The 24,304-nt window shown below is 45.6% G+C and overlaps 1 protein-coding gene across 1 annotated transcript in view; it reads left to right on the top strand.

Annotated features, from left to right (window-relative positions):
* USP31 (ubiquitin specific peptidase 31) overlaps positions 1 to 20,080 on the top strand; it is a 66,988-nt gene extending 46,908 nt beyond the window's left edge. The window contains exons 12-16 of the mRNA XM_059415116.1: positions 1,559 to 1,678; positions 3,960 to 4,185; positions 7,981 to 8,139; positions 9,554 to 9,706; positions 11,794 to 20,080. Coding sequence (XP_059271099.1) covers positions 1,559 to 1,678; positions 3,960 to 4,185; positions 7,981 to 8,139; positions 9,554 to 9,706; positions 11,794 to 13,364 — 2,229 coding nt within the window. The 3' untranslated portion in view covers positions 13,365 to 20,080. The remainder of the gene's footprint in view (positions 1 to 1,558; positions 1,679 to 3,959; positions 4,186 to 7,980; positions 8,140 to 9,553; positions 9,707 to 11,793) is intronic.
* The last annotated feature ends 4,224 nt before the right edge of the window (positions 20,081 to 24,304 follow it).

The raw sequence follows: 24,304 nt of genomic DNA, 5'->3' as shown, positions 1-24,304 counted from the left end.
GCAGGGCCAGGAGCTCTTTGTAGCAGTTTGCAAGAAGAAAAGTGCAGAAATCAGAGACATTTTAGAAAATGTCATAGCTGTTAGACATTGTCAGGACATTCTTACTGTATCTTATGTAACTATCTATATTAGAAGTTAACAAAACAAATAAACAACAGCTTGTCCCTTTTCCACAAGGCCTGGGCTGGATGCCCACATTTGGAGACTGTCACAGAGAGGTGCAGACTTACAGGATGACAGTGTAGGTCCTTGCAAGTCTAAGTGTCTGAGCCACTTCCATCCACCCAGATTTCTGTTTCTCCCCCTGTCTCCTACAAACATGATTGGGTCTCCCTATCATGAGGAAAAAAAAAAACGTCCCCTCAATTCTGTTTCCCTTTCCAGTGCCCGGGCCTGCTTTTCTGCTCCTCCTTTCTGCTTCGTTACCCTTTGGTGGTTTCAGCTCTTTCCTTCCTGCATCTGACTGCGCTGCTGACACTGTCCTCTCAAACTCTCGGTGGCCCCTGGTTCGCCCAGTTCTGCGGCCTCTGCCCCGTCCCCATCCGATCTCTCCAGGATCTTGCCATTGTCTCTCCTTGGCGCGCATAAACAAAAACGCTTCCGGTTTGCTTATTTTTCTGACCACACATCCTCAGGCTCTGGTGGCTTCTCAGCTTTAGTACTTCGTTTAAAAAGAGGCATTTCCCCAAGATTCTGTTCTTGACTTCTGTCTGTTCCATCTCGGCGGGCTCTCTCATCCATACCGTGGTGTCCTTGCCTCATCACCCTCGTGGCCCTCAATCTCATGCACCTTCTGAACTCGGGAGGGGATTGAAGTCACTCACCAGACGTGCGCCATGGGCCCCTCTAACTGAATGTGTCCGCATCCCGCAAGCCTCACCTGGAGAGATGACACACGTGCACTTGACGCCCCAGAAAGACCTTGTTGCTATCAGGAGGTGGGGGCGTTCTTCAGAGCATTTCAGTGTTTGGGGGGAGAGAGCGGTTAGGAGACTTGCAGAGGTCCAGGTAAGAGCAGGGGTGAGGATCTGGAATTAAGGCCATCTCCGTGGGAATGGACTAGAGGAGGCAGGTGTGAGCTGTGGCGGGGACGATTACTTCAGATAGATGTGGAACCAGAGGAAGAGCAAAGGGCTTGAAGGCTTGCGATACCCACCCCCACCCCTGCCGCGGGTGCTGACTTTGGTGGGTGGTAGTGGTGGTTGCTGAGGTAGGACATGGAGGGGGAGGAAGTGTGTTGGTGGAAAGGCAACAGGTTGAGTTTGGGAGTTTGTGGAATTTGAGGTTCTTCTGTGACATTGAACGTCCTCGGTGGAATATTTACCTGTTCGGTCATCCCTTTTGGAGAGATCACGTATTCAGCAAATCTTTGGGGGCCAGCTCTGGCCAGGTGCCTCTTGGGATTGTGCTTTTCCATTGACTCCCCATCATAAGTGGTTTCCAGTGAGATTCTGAATCACGCCATGCCCTGACCAGGAAGGGAGTGCCGCGGTCTCCTCTAGAAAGTCTCGCGTTAAGTGGTGCTTAACGGAAGTCGTTTTGTGTTGCTTGTTTTCAGCTCGCCCCAGATGACGCCTGGCGTTGCCCGCACTGTAAGCAGCTGCAGCAGGGGAGCATTACGTTAAGCCTCTGGACTCTGCCCGATGTGCTTATTATACATCTCAAGAGATTTCGACAGGTAGGTAAATCCTCTGTCCTAGTGAGAAAAGCTGTGATGGCGTTTCTTACGGTGGGCTGCAGGGGGATTCTTCAGGTGTCCCTTTTTGATGTAGTGTGTCTGTCCGTGGTGTTACACATCTGCCCCCTGTTTCTTTTTACCAGAGTTGCTCCTTACCCAAAACAAAATTGGAGCATCCTGTAACCCTTTAATTTCTAAACATTTTAGTTCATACTGCAGATATTTTACTTTGTTTTTGAGGACTTGCTTTTGATTTGTGAATGTTGTATTTTAAATTTGGTAAGTGTACTTTGGGATTGGAAAAAAAAAAGTAGAGCTCCTTTCTGGGGTGGGTAGAATTCTCTTTGCACCAATAATGGGTGTCATCCTGCTCCCCGGGAGCTGTTATATAGTGGGGAAGATGAGTCATAAATATGTATAAAGAAAAGCTGCTTTGAGCTGAATTACTCTGAGTCAGTTTTTCAAAAAAAAAAAAAAAAAAAAAAAAAAAGGCTATTTCCCGAGGCCCCTTTGTAGGAGAGGTAAAGAGGAAGTTTACGAAGTGCCTGAGGCCTAGCTTTAAGGTTTGTATCTTAAAGATTAGGAGGAGGCATCTCCCAGGTGAGGTGGCAACAGGGCTGTGGGCGCACTGGGGCAGAGGGAGCAGTGTGCACTGAGCCCTAGGCACGGATAGCACGTGCCAGAGACTGAAAGCAGGCCAGTTTGGCTGGAGCTCCAGAGGGCGGGGGAAGCTGTGAGTTGAGGTCAAAGGGGTGTGTAGGAACTGGCCAAGCAGACCCTTGGCAGACAGAGTGGGATTCTGATAAAGGGTTATAACCAGAGAAGCAATATGACCAAACTGGTGATTTGAAGAGACCATTCTGGCTGCCATGAGGAGAATGTGAGGCTGTACCCGAGAAGCTAGGGAAATCTGAAAGGAGCTGTGGCAACTGCCCAGTGGAGGGATGCTGCTATGGAGCAGTGGCAATGGAGATAAGAGCGGAATAGAATCAGATGTTGAGGACTTGCTGATGAAGTGGAGGTGTCTGGGGTGACATGCACAGTATCCCTAGGGCTGGGCTTTCACTCAGAGATTTGGGGTTTGGTTCCTATCATAGTAAGGAATGTCCCAACTGCATGCTTCCTTTGGGATCCACAGGTAGAAAGCTGGTGATGTTCAGAGCCCAGACTTCTCTGGCCCCTTACACACACACACACACACACACACACACACTTCCTTCGCTTTTTCTTTAGAAGACCTGTCCTCACACTACCCACACCTCAGACTCAAAACTGCAGTGTTGCTTTTGACTTCTTTCTTGGCCCTCCCCTATAGAAGTCACCTCTTGAGCTTGGCTGAGCCTCCGCATGGTCTCCTGAGTGTGTCCTCTTCTCCCCATTCGTGCTGTCAGCCTGTCCTGCAGACCTGTGAGACTGCCCAGCTGGTTGCAGTCACATTGTCTTCTACTTGATTTCCTAACCTAAGCTGCTCCTTCATGTCACATCCTGTGCACTGCTCACACAGCTCTGATGATGACCCTCCTCCCTCAAGCCTCAGTGCTTGACTGCAGAACAAGGTCCACATTCTTTAGTCTGACCTTCCTGACCATCTAGGGCGCATCCTGCCTTTCTCTTATGAACATTTTCCTTCTCTTAATAGATCCTTGGTTCCTTGGGGTGGGCGTTAGCCGTGGCTGATTAATTTCTTAAAGCTCCCATAGATGGGAAACATTCAGAAAACAGTCATTGAGCTAATGGTTGGATTTCAGAGGATTTCCCAGTGGCCTCAATAGAAAGTACAGATTACCCAGGATTATCACCTACATGAATATATGAAGTCCCTGTTAGGCAGTAACGTGCTTGTTGGGGGAGGTGGGGAGGAAAAGGGCATACTGCTTATCCAGCGCTCTTCGGTGCCGGCATTGTGCATCCTCTCTCATGTACATGATCCCTCCGTCCCTTGTTCATGCCTCTGTGACAGAGGTAGCAGGATGAACTGCCTGATAATGTCATTCTGTGAATCAAAAACCTAAAAACCCTGTATCAGATAAGGAAATGGAGACTCGGGTTCATGACCCCTTATACGTAGGTCATGGCTTATTCTACTTTTAGTGGTATTACAACCTGTTTCTCCAGGTAGTTCACACTGTTAATGAGTTTCCCTATTTTGTATGTACCTTGGGAAACATCAGATAGGTAACTCAAACCACTCTAGCTGATAGGGTCCACGTTCCACACAAAACTGGTCTCCCATCTACTTGCATGAAAATATCATCAGAACTTGTTTTTCTTCTTGCAACAGGAAGGAGACAGGCGTGTGAAACTTCAGAACATGGTCAAGTTCCCCTTGACTGGCCTGGATATGACACCTCATGTGGTTAAGAGAAGTCAGAGCAGCTGGAGTTTGCCATCCCATTGGTCTCCATGGAGACGGCCCTATGGACTCGGGAGGGACCCTGAGGACTACGTCTATGACCTGTATGCTGTGTGCAATCATCATGGCACCATGCAAGGGGGGCACTACACAGGTCTGCAGTGCGAGAGGCCGGGTGTCTATGCTGACCCTTCCTTTAGACAGCTTTTGCTTTTGACAGGGTTACTTTTGCTTTAGGACCTCCCTTTCTCTTCCAGTAGACAGTGTGCCAACTTTGAGGGCATTTTCATCCTCTGGATCTCTATCCAAGAGCAAATAAATGAAAATTCTTCCTTTTTCCTGAGTTGGATCCTCCAGTAATTGTCTGACCTGACTGGGGAGCGGTGCGTGCAGACAGCACTGTCTGGGCCACCAAGGGCTCACTGTGGTTACCTCCCCTGCACTCCACATTTAAGGTTTCACTCCGTCTCCTTGAAATTCTAGCTTCTTGCTTATTTGGAGTGATTATATGAACCAGCTTCATAGAGTCTTTAAAGTGATGTGGAAGAGTTTTTTTTTGTTTCAAGGCTAAATTTATTCTTCATTTTTTAAAAGTGACTTTGTTTATTATCTGAAATTTATAGACTAGAGAGAGGGAGAGAAAGAACATTATCATCATCCATGGGCTCATCACTCAAAAATAACCGTTGGTAACATTTTTAAAAATAGTGATGAATGTACCTATCAAAATTGACCATTTGAGCCGTGTTTGAAGTGTGCAGCTCATTGGCATTAAGTACGTTTACGTTGTTGTGTGGCCCTCACCACCACCCGTCTCCAGACATTTTCTTCTTTCCAAACGGAAACATTAAACAGCACCTCTCCTCTGCCTTCTTCCCCCCATCTCCTGGCTACCACCAGTCTTCCGGTCTCTCTGAATCTGATTACTCCTGGAACCTTCTCTAAGTGGAACCATACAGTAGTTGTCCTTTTGTGTCCAGCTTAGTTCATGCCGCATAATGTCTGTAAGATTCACCTGTGTCCTAAATGTGTCGGAATCTCCTTCCTTCGAAGGCTGAATGATAGTGCCCATTGTATGTAGGTAATATTTCTTGCAGTATTTTTCTGTAAGTTTTGGCCATTATTTTACACTGTCATGATTGTACTGGTAGGTTCTATTTAGGTAAACATTCATGGACCACATCCTACATAGCTTGCCATGGGCTCACAGCAGAGACGCATCAGAAACGAGCAGGCCTTAATTCTGTCTTCCAGGAGCATAATCGGATAATCGGATAGAGGGATATAGGGCCGGATGATATGTAAGATCAGTAACGTGTCGTAGATTCTGTGGTGGAAATGTGCATAGCAGGCGCAGCAGCGGGCCAGGAGAATGTGGTCAGAGTGCTGGAGGCACAGGAGAAGCTGTGGGGATAGTAACCTGCTGTCGGTAGAGAATGTGTGTTCCATTGATAATGTTGTTTCTCAAGAAAATGCACTTTTTTTTTTTTAAGATTTTTATTTATTTATTTGATAGACAGAGAGAGATCACAAGTAGGCAGAGAGGCAGGCAGAGAGAGAGAGAGGGGGAAGCAGGCTCCCCGCCGAGCAGAGAGCCCGATGTGGGGCTCGATCCCAGGACCCTGAGATCACCACCCGAGCTGAAGGCAGAGGCTTAAACCACTGAGCCACCCAGGCGCCCCGAAAATGCACTTTCTAGCAAGAAATTGTTGAGAACAAGTAAGACAGACCTGGATTTTATCCTGTTTTGTTCCGTATATAGAGTGGGCTTTGGAAAATACCTGAAAACCCGCAGGTACTTTGGAGGTCCTATAGTTTAGAGACAGGAACAAGGGCTAGAAGCTAGACACCTCTTCCACGTTCTGTGACTTATGGCAGGTGACCTCACATGAACTTGGTGCCTATGCCAGTGAGCTAGAAGGGTGCAGGCCTGCTTCTCGGGACCTGTTGTTACCTAGGAAGAGCTTAGGCACTTTCTGCATTATTTCCCCTTTGTGATGCCTAGGTCATACCACTGCTTTTCTGATTGATATATAAAAGTTTACGGTTTACATTTTAAGTGCCTTAGTGTTGTTGAATTCAAAATAACATGTTTTTAATTGGAATTTTATTTTGCACTAGTTCTAGTTATAATCACATAGTATATGTATGGCCAACTCATGTATGAATTCTAGATCAGACTTGATGAAGAACCTGCCTTTTTTCTTTTTTAAAATTTCCAATTTTTCATGAAACAGCCTTTGTAAAATACAGTAAGAATATCACAACGGTGTCAGATTGTTATTTAATGCTAATCTCAGTTTGCGTGCTTACCTTGTTGTGGACGGAGACCAATCTATGAACCACAATTTGAGTAGCACTTGTCTAGAGAACAATTGAGAAGCTAGTGCCAGGAAGAAAAGCAAGCAGAATGATTTTGTAAATACACTGAAACCATTAGTGATTTGCCTTGCTGCCTTAGTTGCCTTGCTGTGACTGAGAACAGACCACCCTGAAGAGAAACACTGTGGCCTAAGTGCTGGGCTGCTCTGTAACCATGTCTTGGGTGTGTGTCCCACTCTAGATGAGCAGCTGCCTCGCCAGCTGGGTCATTTCTATATCAAGTCTGACCTGACACCACTGGCCAGTTGCTGTTTTATCAGCTCCTGTGCTGCCTCTCTCTCCACTTCTCGTTCTAGGAGTTCATAGCTATCCATGACTTCCCTCCCCACAATCAAAGATTCTTATTCGGCTCTTCTTTTCGGGGATCTGTCCAGTGTAGCCCCTCCTCACCTGGGTCCCTTTCATTTCTTAAGGTCCCATACTGACAAACGTGGCTTTTGCCTACAAGGGAGTCACTCTGGCCCACTGGAGCGGGAACTCCAGGGCTCTAGGACACCACATGTCCTGCTCCTGGAGTGTTCAGTGAAATATTCTAGCACTCATTCATTCTCACTCCAATAAATGGGTATTTGTAGAAAGAGTGATAAGAATGTATCCCTCTGGATCAAGCTTACCACACCCCTTGATATATCCTTTTAAGATCACATAGCTTCATGAGCACTAAGTTCTTGTCTGCTTTTGTTGGTACTTGAATGGTCATTATTTCTATCTCAGGCTTAGAATTTGAACTGGAGAGAAACGTTCATGCATTTATGAGCTCAAATGTTCTTAGTTTGCCAGGGGATTTCTGGGTCTTTGTTTGTGCTACCCCTGAGGGAGAGAGGGAGGGTGCTTTAAGTGTAAGCTCAGGGACTAGATTCATCTGTTGTGAGCTGGGCCCTGCCCTTCACCAGCTGCTTGACCTTGGGCAGACCGGTTAATCTTTTTGAGCTTCTGTAAAATGGGAATAATAATAGAACAAATCTCATAGGATTAGCTGAGAAGTTTGGCACATAATAAGTGCTAAACAAATATTAGCTGCTGGTAGTTATTAGTATCCTTATTTCTAGTTCTGTTTTCTATCTCTAATAAACATGAAAATGTGATAACATGCTTATATCAGGGTTTCCCAGCCTTAGCACTCTTGATAGTTTGGCTGGATAATTCTTGTGGCGGATGACTGTCCTGGGCATTGTAGAATGTTGAGCTGGATAACCGGTCACCCACTCAATGCCGGTAGCACCCTGGCCTCTAGTGTGACAGTCAAAAATGTCTCCATTCATTGCCAGATGTCCCTAGGGGAGCAGAATTGTCCCAGGTTGAGACCCACTGGTTTAAATAAATGAGTATATTGTGTTTTCTAAGATTAAAGAGAGTTTTGTCCATCTGGAATAGTTTAGAATTCCCTGAAACATTCTGCCTGAGTGTGATAGACCATTTGAATTTTTTTTTTTTTTTAACCATATTACATGCAGCCTTAAAAAGCTCTTGAATTAATGATGCGAGCCAAAACACAAGTGTCCTTGGGCAGAGTGGAGTGGCTAGCGCCCTCCTCCCCGGGTACTGATGACAGGCTCTTTTTTGGCAGCGTACTGTAAGAACTCTGTGGACGGCCTGTGGTACTGCTTTGATGACAGCGATGTGCAGCAGCTGTCGGAAGATGAGGTCTGCACACAGACTGCATACATCCTTTTCTACCAGAGGCGGACGGCTATTCCGTCATGGTCGGCCAACAGCTCAGTGGCAGGTAAGGCCGACTTTTTCTTCGGCAGGTTTTTCTAGAACAGAAGATGGTCATGAATGGTCCAGAGAACTCCACAGGGTCTCAGGACTCCGTGGGGCTGGTCAGAGAAATCGTCACGTTTACACTTAATCCAGAAACCAAAATGATTGTGGTCAAGAAAACAGGGATGCAACGTGTGAACCAGCAGAGTTCACATGGAAGCAGGTAGAACGTGTCTCAAAGTGAGCTCACCATGTTTGCTTGTGGTATGAGCGAATGAATAAATGAATGGATGGATGAATGGAAAAGCAGTATGGCCTGCTATTCTAAAAGAGAGAATGAGTCTTGGCTCTGCCATGTTTCGGTTGAATCATCATCTTGGAGCACATCCCATTTAAGCCACATATTTAATCACCTGTAATCTGGGAATACTAATAATACCTGCCTTACGGGGTCATTGTGTAGAAAAGGTAAAGTGCCATTCAAAATAGTTATTTTTCCCTGTGAGGTTGGCCTGTTCTGTTAGAAGGGTTGAAGGCTATAGTCCTATTCTGAGTTTAGCTGGATGGGATCTGGTCTGGATACAGCCACACCGTCCAAACAAGATGATGCATGCTTCTTAAGGCAGAGTTTAAGAGACTGTGGCTGAGGATGGGGACATGGTAACCTGGGATCACGTTAGGGAGTATTAGCCCCGGACTGAAGCTTGCGAGAGGTCAGTTCGAAGCCTCTGGAAGGGGGCGCAGCTGAAGCAGTGTGAGCCCCTGCTGGAGTCAAGCCTCACTCGGTACACCCGCCTCTCTGTAGCACTCACTCCATGAAGAGAGTGGGAACTCCAGTGCTCTAGTGCTTTCCCCCAGCGCTTTCCACAGCCCGAGATATGCTTGGAAATTACATCCTCTTGAAGTCTATCAAAGACATGTTCTCAATTTCAAGAGCAGTATCTGGTGCTCTGGAGTATATTTTAGGGCATCCCTGGAATGGACAGTAAGAGACTGACACACAGCCTGGGTATGTGCGTATGAGTGTGTGTTTGTGTATTAACATCGTGAAAATGACTTAACTATTCCACAAAGCAGTGAGGCTAAGTAGGTAACGGAGCATGCCACTTTTATTTGCTCTGTGTGGGAATTTTTTCCCTGTGCTTAGAACAGTGCCCGGCAGTAGGAGCTTAATAAATATTTGTAGAGTGAGTATGAATGATTCCATTGCCAGCACTTAAGGCCTGCACTTTGCATTATGAGGTGTCCATGCCTCCACTTGCATTTCACCACTATGAACATGTGCGAGTCTGCCCTCCTTCTCATCTTAATGGAATAGGCAAGCAGCCTGGGCGCGGCCACCTTCCAGCTCCGGAGCCGCACTTCTGTGCAGGTGTGCCCCGAGCTGCCAGCCCAGGATTCTGACCTGACCTCAGTGCCCGCTTCCTTTACTGCAGGCTCCACAAGTTCTTCCTTGTGCGAACACTGGGTGAGCCGACTCCCGGGGAGCAAGCAAGCCAGCGTGACCTCTGCAGCTTCCTCCAGACGTACCTCCCTGGCCTCGTTGTCCGAGTCGGTGGAGATGGCTGGGGAGAGGAGTGAAGATGATGGTGGGTATGGGTTCTGTGACACTTCTCTGACACACAGACACGCACAGGGTACCTCATGCTTAGGAACCAAGGCCCAAGAAGACTGGGAGAAGGTAAAAGGGCTGTGTAGCTGTAGGTTACAGTCCTAAGTGCCGTTTTCTGTAAACCTGGTCATTCGCTTTTCCTCTAACCTTTAGGATGGCTTTCTTCTCCCACTTCATTATTTTCCACTTCTAAGGTCCAGCGTGGAGGCTGGAGCTTTAACTCTGTACAATAATATATACATTTGTTTCAAAGTGCTTTTCAGAGTCCTTAAAATAAGCTGTAAGGGGATTCTCCAAAGTGGTGATTTGCCCCGGGCCTCCTGGCAAGGAGGAGTCACAGTGCTGGCTCCCGTGAGGGCTACCCGACCCTTGACTTCTCCCCTTTCTTCCTCCGTTTCCTTTAGAGGAATTGGTGGCATGTTCTTTTAAGTATAGAAGCATCTAGAGCAAAAACTCTTGCCTTTGTTTAAAGGTAGTTTTCAAGAATTCTGAAGATGGTCACAATACAAAAACTTGGGAAATACAATACAAATGGACCTCCCCCCTTTTTTTAAACCTTCACTGACTGCTTGAGTAATGGCAGCAGAACCCTCAGTTCTGACAGGAACCCCAGGTGGTACGGGAAGGTGTCAGGCAGCCCAGGCACTGAGGCTGGGAGGAGGTGAGAGTGAGCTCAGCTTCTCTAATGAGGAGGGTGACTCATCTCCCAGCAAGTCTCCTTCTGCGGCCAGCCGGTGGCGGCCAGCTGGTGGCTGTAATCTGCGTCTTGCGATGGGTAATTGTGAGAAATGAGAACGTGAAGTGGAGGGAAGCGGCAGGAGGCTGGCAGGGGAGGTCTGCGTCATTGCGACTCCAGCCCCGCTCCCTCTTCTGGCTTGTTACCTCTTTATTTGTAAAGTAACAGTACTTAGCTGGAATCGCTAAGCTCCTGACATTTTATGGAAAACCAGCCAGTGGACCTTTGCTTGTTTAGGTAGGTTTTTCTCAATGCAGCCTTTAAATTTAGAATTCACTGTTTTAACAGTAAGCTGGTATGCCCTCCGTCAGTTTTTAAACAGTATAGTTGGTGAAATCAGTATCCTCTTAAGCATCGTCATCACCGGGGGGCCAGGTGGTGCCCACAGAGCAGAGCCTGTCTCTGGGGATCTTATCTGGAAGATTATAAACACCACAGCTACAGCACCCAATATGCACGGAGTCTGATTTAGAATATTTTCTTTGGAAGGAAGTTTTAAGGCACTCAAAATAGAAGTGTGTAGTTCTAATTATGAACTTTTTCTTCGGAAGTTTGAAATCACTCAGGAGTATATTGTTCGATTATGGATATTTGCCTTCAGAAGTTTGAAGTCACTCAGGCTGGGAGTGTATTGTCTCTGTTTTTTTCCACGGATCTGCTGTTATAGTCAGTAATCACAAGTCAGACTGCATATGGCGTTGAGTCAGGGGCAAGGGTTTGTGGTTCTGGTGTTTGCTCTGCCTCTGACTCCGTAATCTTGAGCAGCGACTTGACTTCTGTGGGTCCTGGTTATCCTTAGATGAAGAATCTTCAGTAGCTCACATTTACTGAGCGCCTGCGAAGTGCCAGGTGGGCATAAGACTTTCAGGATTTTATTTAGTTCTTATAGTAATCCTGTGAGTTAGAGCAGTCTGCCTATGGGCAAAATATGGCCCCGTCTTTATTTGTAAATAAAGCCACACCCATTGGTTTATGTGTCTTCTCTGGTGGCTTTCATCCTACAGTGACAGAGCTGAGTGGTTGGCCCACAAACTCTAGAGCATGAACTGTCTGAGCCTTTAAGTCTCTTGACCCCCGACGTACAGCAAGAAGTAAAGAGACCCTTCGCTGATTTTTGAGTTAGAATGTCCCTATTTTGTACATAGGGGAATTGAGCTTACAAAAGTTGGAAGTCACGTGGCTGCCTTTGTGACCCCAGATATGCTGGCTGTGACGGTCACACTCCTGTCATTCCACCAGGCTTGCCTGCCTTCCATCTTCAGTATCTTAAAGTGTTGCTGGGACGTGTTTTCGGTTTAGGTTAATGCTGTTCTCTCTGCTGCATTCAGGAGGTTTCTCAACTCGACCATTCGTGAGAAGCGTCCAGCGTCAGAGCTTGTCATCCAGATCTTCTGTCACCAGCCCCTTGGCCGTTAACGACAATTGCATTAGACCTTCTTGGTCCCTGTCCGCCAAGCTGCAGATGCGCTCCAGTTCTCCCTCTCGGTTCTCAGGGGACTCTCCGATCCACACCTCTGCCTCCACCTTGGAGAAGATCGGGGAGGCAGCAGATGACAAGGTCTCTATCTCTTGCTTTGGCAGCTTGAGGAACCTTGCCAGCAGTTACCAGGAATCAAATGATACTCACAGCCGACGTGAGCACAAGGCTGTGGGCCGGGCCCCTCTGGCTGTCATGGAAGGTGTGTTCAGAGACGAATCAGACACCCGCAAATTGAACTCCAGTGTTGTAGACACACAGAGGAAAAACTCAGCACAAGGGGATCATGTGCCCCCCATCTCTGATCCATTTGATAACAATAACCAGATCGCTTATGTGGATCAGAGCGATTCTGTAGACAGCTCTCCAGTCAAAGAAGTGAAACCCACAAGCCACCCGGGCTCCCTCACAAAGAAACCAGACAGCACAGCCAAGAGATCCCCCAGCTCCAAAGGCACTTCTGAGCCAGACAGAAGCTTGCGGAAGGGGAGGCCAGTCTTGGCAAGCCAGGAGTCCTCTCTTTCAAGTACATCCCCTTCTTCTCCTGTTCCTGTAAAAGTTTCTATAAAGCCCTCCCGCTCCCGAAGCAAAGCAGATTCTTCTTCCAGGGCCAGTGGACGGCATTCCTTCCCTGCCCCTGCCCAGTCCAGAAAGGAGTCCTCCTCCAAACCCCAGGACTCCACATCATCTCCTTCACCCCAGAGGCAGAAATCATCTTCCTCCCTCACTTACACTGCTCCCTCCACATCTGCCAAAAAACCTTCGGGCCCTGCTGCAAGGGGCCCCTTCCCTCCTGGGAAGAGCAGGACTTCAGACCGGAGCTTGAGTAGAGAGGGCTCCAGGCAAAGCCTGGCTTCGGACAGAGCCAGCGTCACCTCCAGCTCTAAACCCAACTCCCCTCGGGTGAGCCAGGCCAGGGCGGGGGAGGGCCGAGGGGATGGAAAGCATGTCAGGAGCTCCTCCATGGCCAGTCTGCGTTCCCCCAATGCAAACATGAAGTCTGGTCTGAAGAGGGACAGCAAGTCAGAGGACAAGGGGCTGTCCTTCTTCAAGTCAGCCTTGAGACAGAAGGAAACCCGGCGGTCGACTGACCTTGGCAAAACAACCTTGCTCTCCAAGAAGGCAGGTGGGAGCTCTGTCAAGTCGGCTGGTAAGAATGCCGTGGATGACAAGGCAGAGAAAGGCTACCAGCCTCCAGGTTCCCAGCAGCCAAATGCAAGTGCAGCTGGAAAAGAGCAGCTTGTCTCCAAGGACCCTGCTTCTGCTAAACATTCCCTGCTGTCTGCTCGCAAATCCAAGTCTTCCCAGCTAGATTCTGGAGTGCCGGCATCTCCTGGTGGCAGGCAGTCTGCTGAGAAATCCTCAAAAAAGTTATCTTCTAGCATGCAAACCTCTGCACGGCCTTCTCCAAAACCTCAGTGATATTTCTGCAATCTAAGTGTTTTATCTGTAAAGATGTTTATTTATTTAGAACCCTTCCCTCCCACCAAAGCCCTTTATGCTTTTGTATGTTTTGGGTCACGTGCCTGGTGTGCGTGCGTGTGTGTGTGTGTGTGCGTGCGCGTGCGTATGAGTGTGTGTATATGTGTGTGTAGAATTCAACTGCAAATTGTTAAAAGCGTCGCCTTATTCTGCCATTGAACCAAATAACAGCCGTAGGCAAAGCATTGATATCAAGCTAACTGGAAGAATCGTAGACGAGACCCTGGGCGGTCCCTTTAGCAATTGTACATATTTCTTTCTAGAGAACTCTCATGACTTCCGTTGGACATTAGGGTTTGGAAACCTCTGAACCAGTTAAGCTGTCATTAGCGTGTGCTGTAGAAGGATCGGTTGTTTGACTTGGGTTTCATCTGAGCGGGATTTGTCCTCACAGCTGATTGTTGTAGGGCACCAGGAGCTCTAAAAACTGTGACGCTAACAATGAACAAACCGAGAGAAGACTTGCTTTTTGCACTTTGGCCCCATCTACCAGTCTCTGTAAAGGGCAATATTTTCACACTAATGTTTCTCAGGTATATACTCAGCCAGTTTAGGGTGGATGCACATCAGTAAAAGGGTTGACGACGAAGGTGGCCTGTGAGTGACTGTCGCTTCTCCAGCTGCTGCAGATAGAAATTTCTAGAGGCAGAACTGAAGTCTTTCAGACCTTCATGTCTGCAAAGATGTGTGTACTATAAGCTGTCTTGATTCTTAAGATCTGTCTTAAGAGGCGGCACATAGGATAGTCAGAGCCGGTCACTAATTAATTTTGTTTTCCTTCTGAATTTGCTAGCTATGGCCATTGGCATTTTGAAATGTAGTAGAGCAGTTAACACCTTTGAAAGAGTTCTGGAAAAAAGTGGATTCTGACCTGGATGCATGAATCTGTACCATTTTCCTTCTCTGCTGTTGCTTTTTTCTGTGTTGGAAGCTGAAAGCTCGATGCTACCCTCTGTGCGCGTGCCCGGTGTTTCTTGTAACTTGGAGAGGAAAGAAGATGCCTAATGCCAAAAGTCAGTCGATGGTGTGTCGAAGCAGTGTGTGACAAAGTATTACGTGTGCGCTTCTGATGCTGCCTGTCAGTGTCCGTTGTAGACTGCTTTTCAGTAAGTCGTTTATTTCTTCTCTGTGCTTAAGACTTCGTCTCTTACTCAGAACTCAGAAGCAGAATTGGAGCGCGTTCCATCTGGTGTTGTCAGTGTGAATTGCATTTCTTGTTCAGAAAACAAGGGAACCTCACCAAAATCTCACTGATAAGCAAGATACATAGTTCTTCAAGATTTCTGGAGGTATCCTAGCAATTTTTAGCTTTTTCTTTTTCTTTTTGTTTTTTTTTTCCATTTTTCTATTTCTTTTTTTAAGTGTCAAGAGAGTCATGACCCTGATTCTCTTTGCGTAGCATTTGTCGCTTTGCTACGAAGTTTAGCATACTAAGTTTTTATGGTTTAAAATACTAATTTGTAAAAAAAAAAAAATTGTAAACCCTCCCAGCTCTTCCTGAACTCTTGGTGCACAAATCCATTTATAACCTCCCTTTCCAGTATTGCTGTGTGTGAAGTGATTAGAATACATGCACATGCATAGCTATGAATTCTGCGCTGCCTTTTTTTTTTTTTTTTTCCCTCCCCATCCCGCCCTCTCCCATGAATACCTCTTGGGAAATATTTCCATTAGGTTTCTAACTTTATTTTGCTGCTACTTTGAGCATTAGCAGGTAACTTGCAAGTCTGGAGGCCATTGTTGTTGAGGGTAGCTGGAATTTTAGACCCTTGCAGTTTTTAAGACTTAGCTACTCCGCCTTGTGGAAGTTACCATAGTGCTCCGTGAAGTTCATTGAACATGAGCCTGTTGCCCAGTGCACTCAGTCCTGTCCGCGCCCCTTCGCTAGGTGTCCCCGTTGCACTGCACCAGCTTCTGGTCTCCCAAAGCAGCGCTCCTCACCTCTCTGTTGTAGTGTGACCGTCGACGACTGGCTGCCCTCAGTGTTGTCACTGCTTCCTCGGGCACACTGACAGCCCTCTCAGTGTTTAGCCACTGCTGGTTTTTCTGTGTCACTTTTATTTCCTGGAAAGGATGCACCAAGTATGGGATCATCAATCAGGGGTTGAATGTTTGTCTGATTTGAGCCTCTCGTCTTTGTTTCAAAAAGGTAGATGTCATTTGAAATCTCCTATCCGAAGCTCTGAAACAGCCTTAGAATTATAGTCTGTCTGCCCAAAGGGTTTTTAATAAAACCTTTTTCTGTGGCTATTATCAGTTAAGCATTAGTAGAATCTAGTTTAATTTTCACGGTGGCAAATATTTTTATTCTCGAGATCTTCAGGAATGGATTTTCCATTACATCCACTGTTTTCCAAAAAAAATAACCAAAAACACCAAACTGAAGAACAACTCTGCAGATTTATTTTTAATTTTCCATGGGAACTAGAAAAAAAATTCAGTATCTGTAAACTATAAGTCTATGGGGTTTAGTCTTCATTTTTTCATATTTAAATGAAAAAAAAAAGTCAGGAAGCCTTGTGGCATTGTCTGGGCGTCTTTAAGCTGTTCTGTTTTTGTGCTTGATAAACAATGGAAATCTCATCCATAATGACTAGGAACCATCTTTAAGCCACAGAAGAAGATATTTGCCCAAAAGTTTGGACGTGGTCTTTGAGGTGTGAAAGATCTTAAGGGAAAATTATTACTTGGTTCAGTTCAGTTGTTCAGTAGCTTAGGGACATGGCATTTGCTTTGTTTTTTATTTTCCTGGTGATGTTTGGCGCATTGAGCATATCTGTGCTTTGGGGTTAGAAATGATCCGTCAAGGATGGTGGGCCAGAGTTTCTGGTTGATAACCAGGTGGGCCAGAGCAGTCATTTCCTGGTTGGCACAGAGTAATCCCTGACAGGAGTGTGGCTTTTTAATGTTTTTTGCTTTTCAAAAAACTTTCTATTTTTTATTTCTTTTCCTGTGAATATTCAGTGCACTGAGGCTGTATCATTCCTTTGCACTCCCTTGTATAATGTGGAAGCACAACGAAATGTTTGAGCTCACATCATTTCAAGATGACCTCCCAGCCCTGGTGCTTTCCCATCCTAAAAGCAACCTAACTGAAAGGAAGTAATACCTCGCTGGACCAATAGCAATGGATGTGGGAGTATTTGTGGTCTGGTAAAATATTGTAGTTCTCTGTGAAGCTGCCCTAAACCCTTGTAATCATTCTTTCCCCATTCATTCATTCATTCATTCATTCTGCAAGCATTTGTTGAGGGCCTGCTTTGCTCCTAAAAGCAAGAGGAAAGCATCGTGAGTTCGCTGTAGCCGAGGAGCCCTAGGAGCCCAGCCGATGAGCCAGGGGATGCCAGTGATACCTTAAATGGAGTGACAGTCCCCCCCGAACAAAGAGAGCAAGTGGATTCTGGTGAACTGGCCAAGGCCTGTGGTCCTCTTGAGCAAGTCTCTCCTGTTCCAGAAACCAAAAGTGCCCTTCTTCATCTTCAGAGACATTATACTCTTAACATCCACTTTTTCAGACTGAGCTGTCTCTACTACTTAGGGTTTGAAAATCTATTACAAAGTCACTTTCCATTAGAATTTGGTCATCCACGTGTGTATGAAAGTAGATGTGGGGTTTGGGGGTCGGGGACAAATTGCCATCGCTCTAAAGTAACTGTCGCGGAAAAAACTAGTTATGTCAAGGAGGCAGTAGTGTCAGCCTTTAGGAAGAATGAAGCAAAGAAGAGCTGTGGAACAGAGCTTACTTACTTCAAATAAACATGTTTCTAAAAAATAGCTTGACATCTGACGTTACATTTCATTCTGACAAATAACCGAACAGCCGAAGTTGTTGTTTCCTATGTAGGTTATCGGAATTATTGGATGGCAAGATACTTAGTGTTTCTGGGTTGGATTTTTGAGATAGTATGCAAATCATAAGCACAGTTTCAATAAAACACATATTCTGTGAGGCGTGTTGAACTTGTATTATTTGGAATTGAGAAGAGCAGACTTCCCTGACAAACCAGTGCCTATATCATAAACAGAGTAGCTGCTACTGTGCAGACTGTCGGTCTTTACTTTCATAAAGGAAACGTTACTGTTAAACCTGACTACATTTTGGGGGGTGGAATCCTATGCTTTCTTCAAATGAACACTTAGTGTTTCGCACTGCCTTTTGATCAACTCTCAAAGTGTTTGTTTTGCAGCTGCCGTTTGAGCATGACAAGTCATCTTTTCCCCCCCAAGTAATGAAAACGATTTTGCATGGCCTCCATCTAACCCAGAAAGCATGTTCTTACCACCTATGCAAATAACTAATAAAATGTAGATTACCCTAAATGTAAATTTTTTTAAAAAGCTAATTCTTGGATTATGGAGCTCTATTTTTGAATTTGTAATTTTTTACATGTGGCTTAATCATCAATACAGAAGAGCATGAATGTGTTTTCTTGTTTTGCTTGCAAATGTTTCTCTTTGCTGCTTGCTTTTTTTTTTTTTAATCAGCAAGATTGTATGTAAAATGGTATTTTGCAAGCAGGAGTGGAATTGGATATGTTGAACACCCACGGGTTTATATACTGTATTTAGCATGAACACTTTCCTAAAGTATTTTGTTCTAAAAAAAAATAACCTGCCATTTTCTATAGATTTTAATTTTTTATATCTTCTAAGGTTCTATTGTGGTCACAAGGAGAAAATGTGGCTTCTAATAGTGCTAACAATTTTAAAAGGCTTTTGTAGAGACCTAGAGCTGTTTTGGAAAGCTTCGGAGATTCCCAGCCATTAGTCACAATAAGACTAAGCTCATGGAATTTATGGTAGCATACTACAGTGGATTAGTTTCTAGATCCATCTCACAAGCATTCAAAACAAGTGTTTCCCAATTTTGGAGGGAAGGGAGGTCCACTGCAGGCTTGGGAGGCTTTTTCAAATCTCATACGAGTACTCTCCTGAAGATTCCGTTAAGCCTCTTCTGAATGACTTCTAATGCTCAGCACTCACTAGAATCATCTAGAGAACTTTTAAAGATGCCTGGGTTCTACTCCTAAGACTTTGATCTAACTAGTGAAGGGGCAAGGTCCCAGGAATTGCCATACATTTTAAAGCTGCTGGGGGTTTCTAATTTGCAGTCAGAATTGAGAGCCACTGTGCTAAACACCATCCCTGTGGTGAGAATCACTGCCATGTGAAGCACTCAGGAGTGACTGACTGAGACTCTTGTTTCATCGGAGAGGAAAGGGAAAAAAAGAGAACCACTGATTTAACATCCAGTTTGAAATAGGGGAGCCTCTCTGATCTGAGACTCCATTTGGGTGCTTGGAGCATTTGGTGGGTGGCCCAACACTTGAGTCTAGTGGGATTCAGTGGTCTTCAGTTTGCCAGAGCAGACAGTCCCCTGGGGGGTGTGCATCCTTCCCAGAGCCTTTTCTCTGGATGCCACCAGAGGGCCAGACCCACAGGGGAGCTGGGAAGGCACTCTGAGTTAGAAAATGCTGAAGTAAAGCGCTCGTGGCCTTGGAAAGCCTGTTCCTGATTTTGGCAGAATGACTGTCTCTGTAGTAATTTCAGTAGCAAACTCCACGCCGTCACCTGATGTCCTAGTCGGCTCATTCTCTGCTTCTCCGCGGTGTCATTTCAGGAGTGATTTTCCGTTTAAAAATGATTGTGAAGCATTTTATTTGGAGTCCTTTTTTTGGTAACCCTCTGTGTTTTTCCATGTAATTACAAAAAGTCAAATAATAGTCATCCAAAAATTTGCTAGTATGTTACCTAGAGAGGCGAATGAAATCGAGTTTTAATCTGTGGTGAGCTAACGGCACGTACAACATCTTTAGAGTAGTCTGCTGTGCTGCTCAAGTGGTTTTACCCTGTCCAGCAGGATGCTGCCTACAAAAAAAAAGAAAAGAAAAGAAACACAACTTACCTGGTATTTCCACCATTTTGAGGGAATGAAGATCTAAGTGAAAATCCAAGTTGGAAATCCCCCTGTAGAAAAGCCCCTCGAAGAAGAGGGGCCTCGGAGGGGTGAATCGGCAGTGGGAAATTGCCTGTAGGTGCTATTCTCAGTGACCCAGTGTCTGCGTACCAGATGGGAAGACAGTCCCAGGGTTTTCTGAAGCTCCCGTCCAATGCCGGCCTTTCCAAAAACGCGTCTGTGTTCCCTCTCGGTTTGCTCACCAACTGTGCCTCTCACCACTGGTTAAAATCGAATTCAAGCCCCATTACAAAAACAGTTTCTTCCCTGAACGCTTCAGTGCTACACTGGAATTTTCTGTAGTTGTCTTACAAGCTGCATGTCCCTGTCACTGTACTCAGAATGCCTTGATACTGTTCGTGCTCCGTTCATAGTGATTTCTGTATCATTTTCTTCTTTAGTTGTACAGTAATATGGCAGGCAGGATGGCTTTTCTTGAGGCTGGAAGAAAAGTGTACCATACATTTTTAAATTATTTTAAAAACAAACTGCATGAGATGTGTCACTGACTTCTGTTATTTATTTGTATGTTTTATTATTCAAGGTGTATGCACTTTTAAGAAGCAAAATTTATATTTTTATGTTTAAAAACGTTTTATTTCTGGAACAGCAGTTGATTATATAGTATACAGTTGGAATTAAGAGAAAAGTGGAAAATGTAACAAAATATAATAAATTTATTACATGATGCCCTCCTTAAGCCATATTCCTCTTTCTCCCTTTGCCAACCTATATCTTTTTGCTGTTGACTAGCCTTGGAAATGAAGCAGTAATGATCTTTGTACCACACCGATCTCTACAAAACACTTTAGCACCATAGTATGAAGTGAGGAAGAGCAAATCACAGAAGAATACGGACAGGTGCTCTATCTGGGGAATTTTAAAACAACAAAAAATCACATCTATGCTTATTTTACTTTTCATGATCAGGGATTATAATTCCCACTTTCTCTAAGAGGTATTGTGTCCTGGGCCTTGGGGCTTGGAAATAACTCACAGTCTGGCTCAGGTCCAGCAAAGGAGCCATTCTTTTCTGGACCCTCTCTTGCCCAGATACCCTATTTTTAACCATATGTTCTGAAAAAAATTTTTTCCCAGTCTTCACCTTCCCTCAGGACCGGTCTCCCTGTTGAGATGGCACATTACTTATGACCACTTGGGGGCACCAAAGATCGCCATCAGCAAACGTAATTTCAAAGTCTAGTGTGCTGGTCTCTGCTGACATGCTTAACATTATGAGAGGAGTGCACTTGCAACGAAGCAGGGGTTTCAGTTTAGACGAGTGCCACCAGCCATCGTTGTACTTGAAAACTATTAGCTGCAGGCCGCAGAGCAGATCTTGTTTTTTCTAAAGCACTGCCTGGTGGTTTATAGGGTTGGGACAGGGAAACGGCTCCTAACCAAGGACAGGTATGAGCCACATGCCTTGAAACCAAGGTATGGCACTTAACAAACCTCTCTAATTTTATTTTATTTATTTATTTATTTTTATTTTATTTATTTATTTGACAGAGAGAGATCACAAGTAGGCAGAGAGGCAGGCAGAGAGAGAGAGGAGGAAGCAGGCTCCTGCTGAGCAGAGAGCCCGATGCGGGACTCGATCCCAGGACCCTGAGATCATGACCTGAGCTGAAGGCAGCGGCCTACCCACTGAGCCACCCAGGCGCCCCAAACCTCTCTAATTTTAAATAGTGAAGTTTTATTTTAGGTTCCATAAAGACTAACCATGTAGTACACTGATCATTCAAGAGGCTTCATAATGCCTGAAAGTATTTGCGTGTCATAAAGTACATAGACTTAATAGTTATGCAGATGTTTACAGATCATTTTGTCTGTCTCTGTAGAATTTGGAAGATTATTTTTAAAAATACCTGAATGATCAGTATCTCCCTGTACGCCTTTCTGTCCTCCGTCAGTCTTCCTAGAGAAAGCAAAGGCTTGATAAAGCCCCTGGTCCAGGACACATGTTCCTCTGGGCCCAGGGAGTGATTCTAGACCACTGTGACTCCATCGGATGGGACTTCAGCCTGTTCCCCACCCTCAGGGTCCCCTTTCCCTTTCTGAAGCCTGCTCCTAAGTTTTTGCAGGTGGTGGTTTTGGTTTTCCTTTTTGCGGGCCTGAGTCTCAGACATTTCCACGCAGGTCATCTGGTAGGTTTCACCTCTCTGGGTGGGTTGGGTCTACCTCATGTAGAACCCTCTGGAATTCAGTCTTGATTTGGTCTGGTCTTAGCCAAGTTTCTCACCCCCTGTCAACATTGGCTACAGAGAAACGACAAGGGCTCTCTCCTCGAGTGATAGGTTTTTGCATCACGCCATATAGCCTGCTGGCCTTGCACCTCGTTTCTTTAAGAATTCAGGGCTGTGACATTAATCTGGTTGTACTTTGTATTTATAATAGCTCGGTTTTTCTTCAAGTGGGAAGGGGATGTGAATGAAACCAGGGTTATAGTCAGAATCAGGCCGCCCCGCCACTGGCAGTCTCTCCTGCGCTCTTCCTTTGCTTCAGAAGAATTCACAGAGGCTCACCATATAGCGATCCAGTTCCTGCGACTCGGACGGTGTCAGACTCATCGGAAGGCACGTGTGGGTATGGTGCAGTGTGGCTGAGCACGGGTGGCACTGGCTTCAGGGTTCCCAATCCACGAAATGTGGCAGTGGAGAAAGCCCCTTTACTGTTGCACTCAAGATCGAAGTCCAGATTCCTTTGTTTTACAGTGCTTCCTGTATGCCTGAATGCTGGGGATATGACCACGTCCTGAGGAGCTCATGATCTGGCCAGGGTCAGGTTGGTTCATAGGTAATTAACGTTTCAGTGCTTCCCGCCATGCTATTTACTCATTGCTCTTCCCTCAAGGCATCGCCGCGTTCTCATCCCTCTTCCAGCCAACTTCCTGGAATTTTGCTCAGGAGGCCTGTCTCTGGGGTACCCACATGGCCATCCCAGCCTTCATGTCTTTCCTAAGATGTTGCCTTCTCAGCAAGGCCCTCCCTGATCACCCTTTTAAAACACTGCAACCTGTTTCATGGCCCACCCCCCACTCCCTACTTTATTATAGTTCTTTATGTAACTTGTCAACTACCACAGTCTATATACAACATAGCATGTATGCAATACATTTGCAACCTTTGGTCTATATGCAGTAATCTATATGTTACAGTCATCCATAAGCGATACATACGCAGCATGGAGCCTGTATGCGATACAGATGCAACAGGGCGTCTGTATGTACGTGTAGCACATACGCTTACTTCTGTAGCTTGCCTCCCTGTTCTGTTCACTGCTTTTAATCCAGTGCCTCAGAGAGTGCCAGGCCTCCCAGTACCTAGTAAAAAATCGACTACCAGAATTAGTGGATTTGCTTGAGTAATCCACTTAACCATTCTGAGTCCCCTTCCTGTCTAGAAGAGGAAGACGAGCAGGACTTGCATCGTGGAGTTGTGGAGGTTAAATACGAAGGATGCCCGTAAAGCACGCAGCGCAGTCTCTGGCACAGAAAAAGTGCTTGGGGAATGGTGCCATTCCTAATCCTAACGGTAGCAATGGAGCTGGGGCTGACCCTCATGGGAGCTTTACAGAGGAGGGGCCATTGGAGCAGAGCTTGCACCTTTCTGGCTGAAAGTGCTGCTTGCACTTTCTGGAAACCCCAGGAATCCAGCTTTCCTGGAATGTGGGGCAGGAAGCAGTAGCTGGAGGGGCAAGGAAGGCCGCAGAGGCCTCATCTAGAAGGGCCCCCCCGACTTAGGTCTGTCCTGAAGTAAATGAGAATCCAGGAAGACATTTTAATTTAGGGGGGAGAGGAGATCTACTTTGTGCCTTAGCATGGTCACCATGGCAACAATGTGGCACCAGCGAGCCTGGGTTAAGGAGCTTGTTGCAGGAGTCTGCGAGCAGTCTGGAATGCTGGCCTAAAGTAGTGTTGGGTGGACAGAGACAAGGGGAGCTCCTGGAGGGGTGACATGCTCTGGTCCCGGAGGCGGGCTGCTGGTTCAAATTCGGATATGGTGACTTCTTAGCGGGACAGCCTTTGGCAGATTACTTCACTTCTCTGTACCTCAAATTCTTCACCTGTAAAATGTGGCTGAAAGTGTGTCTACAGGATCATAGGGAGGCTTAATTGGGGGGTTGGTTTGTCTACATTTAATATATTACATTGACTGCAAGTGTCTTTGATTTTCTCTCCTATCTTAGTATTCTTTTCAATTTGTCCCACCTGTTTTCTGTTTCTTTTTCTCTTCCTTCTTGCCTTTTGTTTAGATCAGTCCAACATTTAAAAAATTCCAGTTTTTCACTTCTGTCAGTTTATTATTCATCCTCTTACTCGTTTATTTTCATCCTCTTACTCTTTTTTTAGTGGCTGTCCTTATGATATCAGCATGCATTCCTGATTTAGAAGAGTCTAAGAAAACTTAGTAATTTTTGCCCTTTCAGGGTCTTAGAACACTTTGAGTCCATTTTACCCTTTCCACCATTTGTTACTGGTCGCTATGCATTCCAATTCCATGTGTATTTAACTTGTGTAGACACAGAACACACATAACTAACATGACTACGGGTGTCGAAAGCCAGTGTTCACTTAGATGGACCCGTACGCTCACCCTCTGTCGCTTGTTCTCCCCTCCCGCATTCCAGTGTGTCGCCTACAGTCCTTTTCCTTCTGCCTGAAGAATTCCTTTTAATCTTTTTTTTTTCTGCCCTTGCTATTGATGCACTCTCTTAGCTTCTGTTTGATGGGAAAGGTCTTTATTTTGCCTTTAATTTTGGAGGTTATTTTCACTGGGAATAGAATTCTAGGTTGCAAGTTATTTTCTTTCCTTTTCATTCTGTGGTCTTCTGCCATTATTATTTCTGTTGCTAAGTCAGTTATTAATCTCATGGTTGTTCCTTTGAAGGTGTGCTGCTGGGTTTCTTTCTTTCTTTCTTT

Source organism: Mustela nigripes, chromosome 11 (assembly GCF_022355385.1).
Source record: "Mustela nigripes isolate SB6536 chromosome 11, MUSNIG.SB6536, whole genome shotgun sequence".
NCBI classification, from domain to species: Eukaryota; Metazoa; Chordata; class Mammalia; order Carnivora; family Mustelidae; genus Mustela; species Mustela nigripes.
Note: the sequence above shows the minus strand (reverse complement) of the source record. Positions and strands in the feature narration are given on the sequence as shown.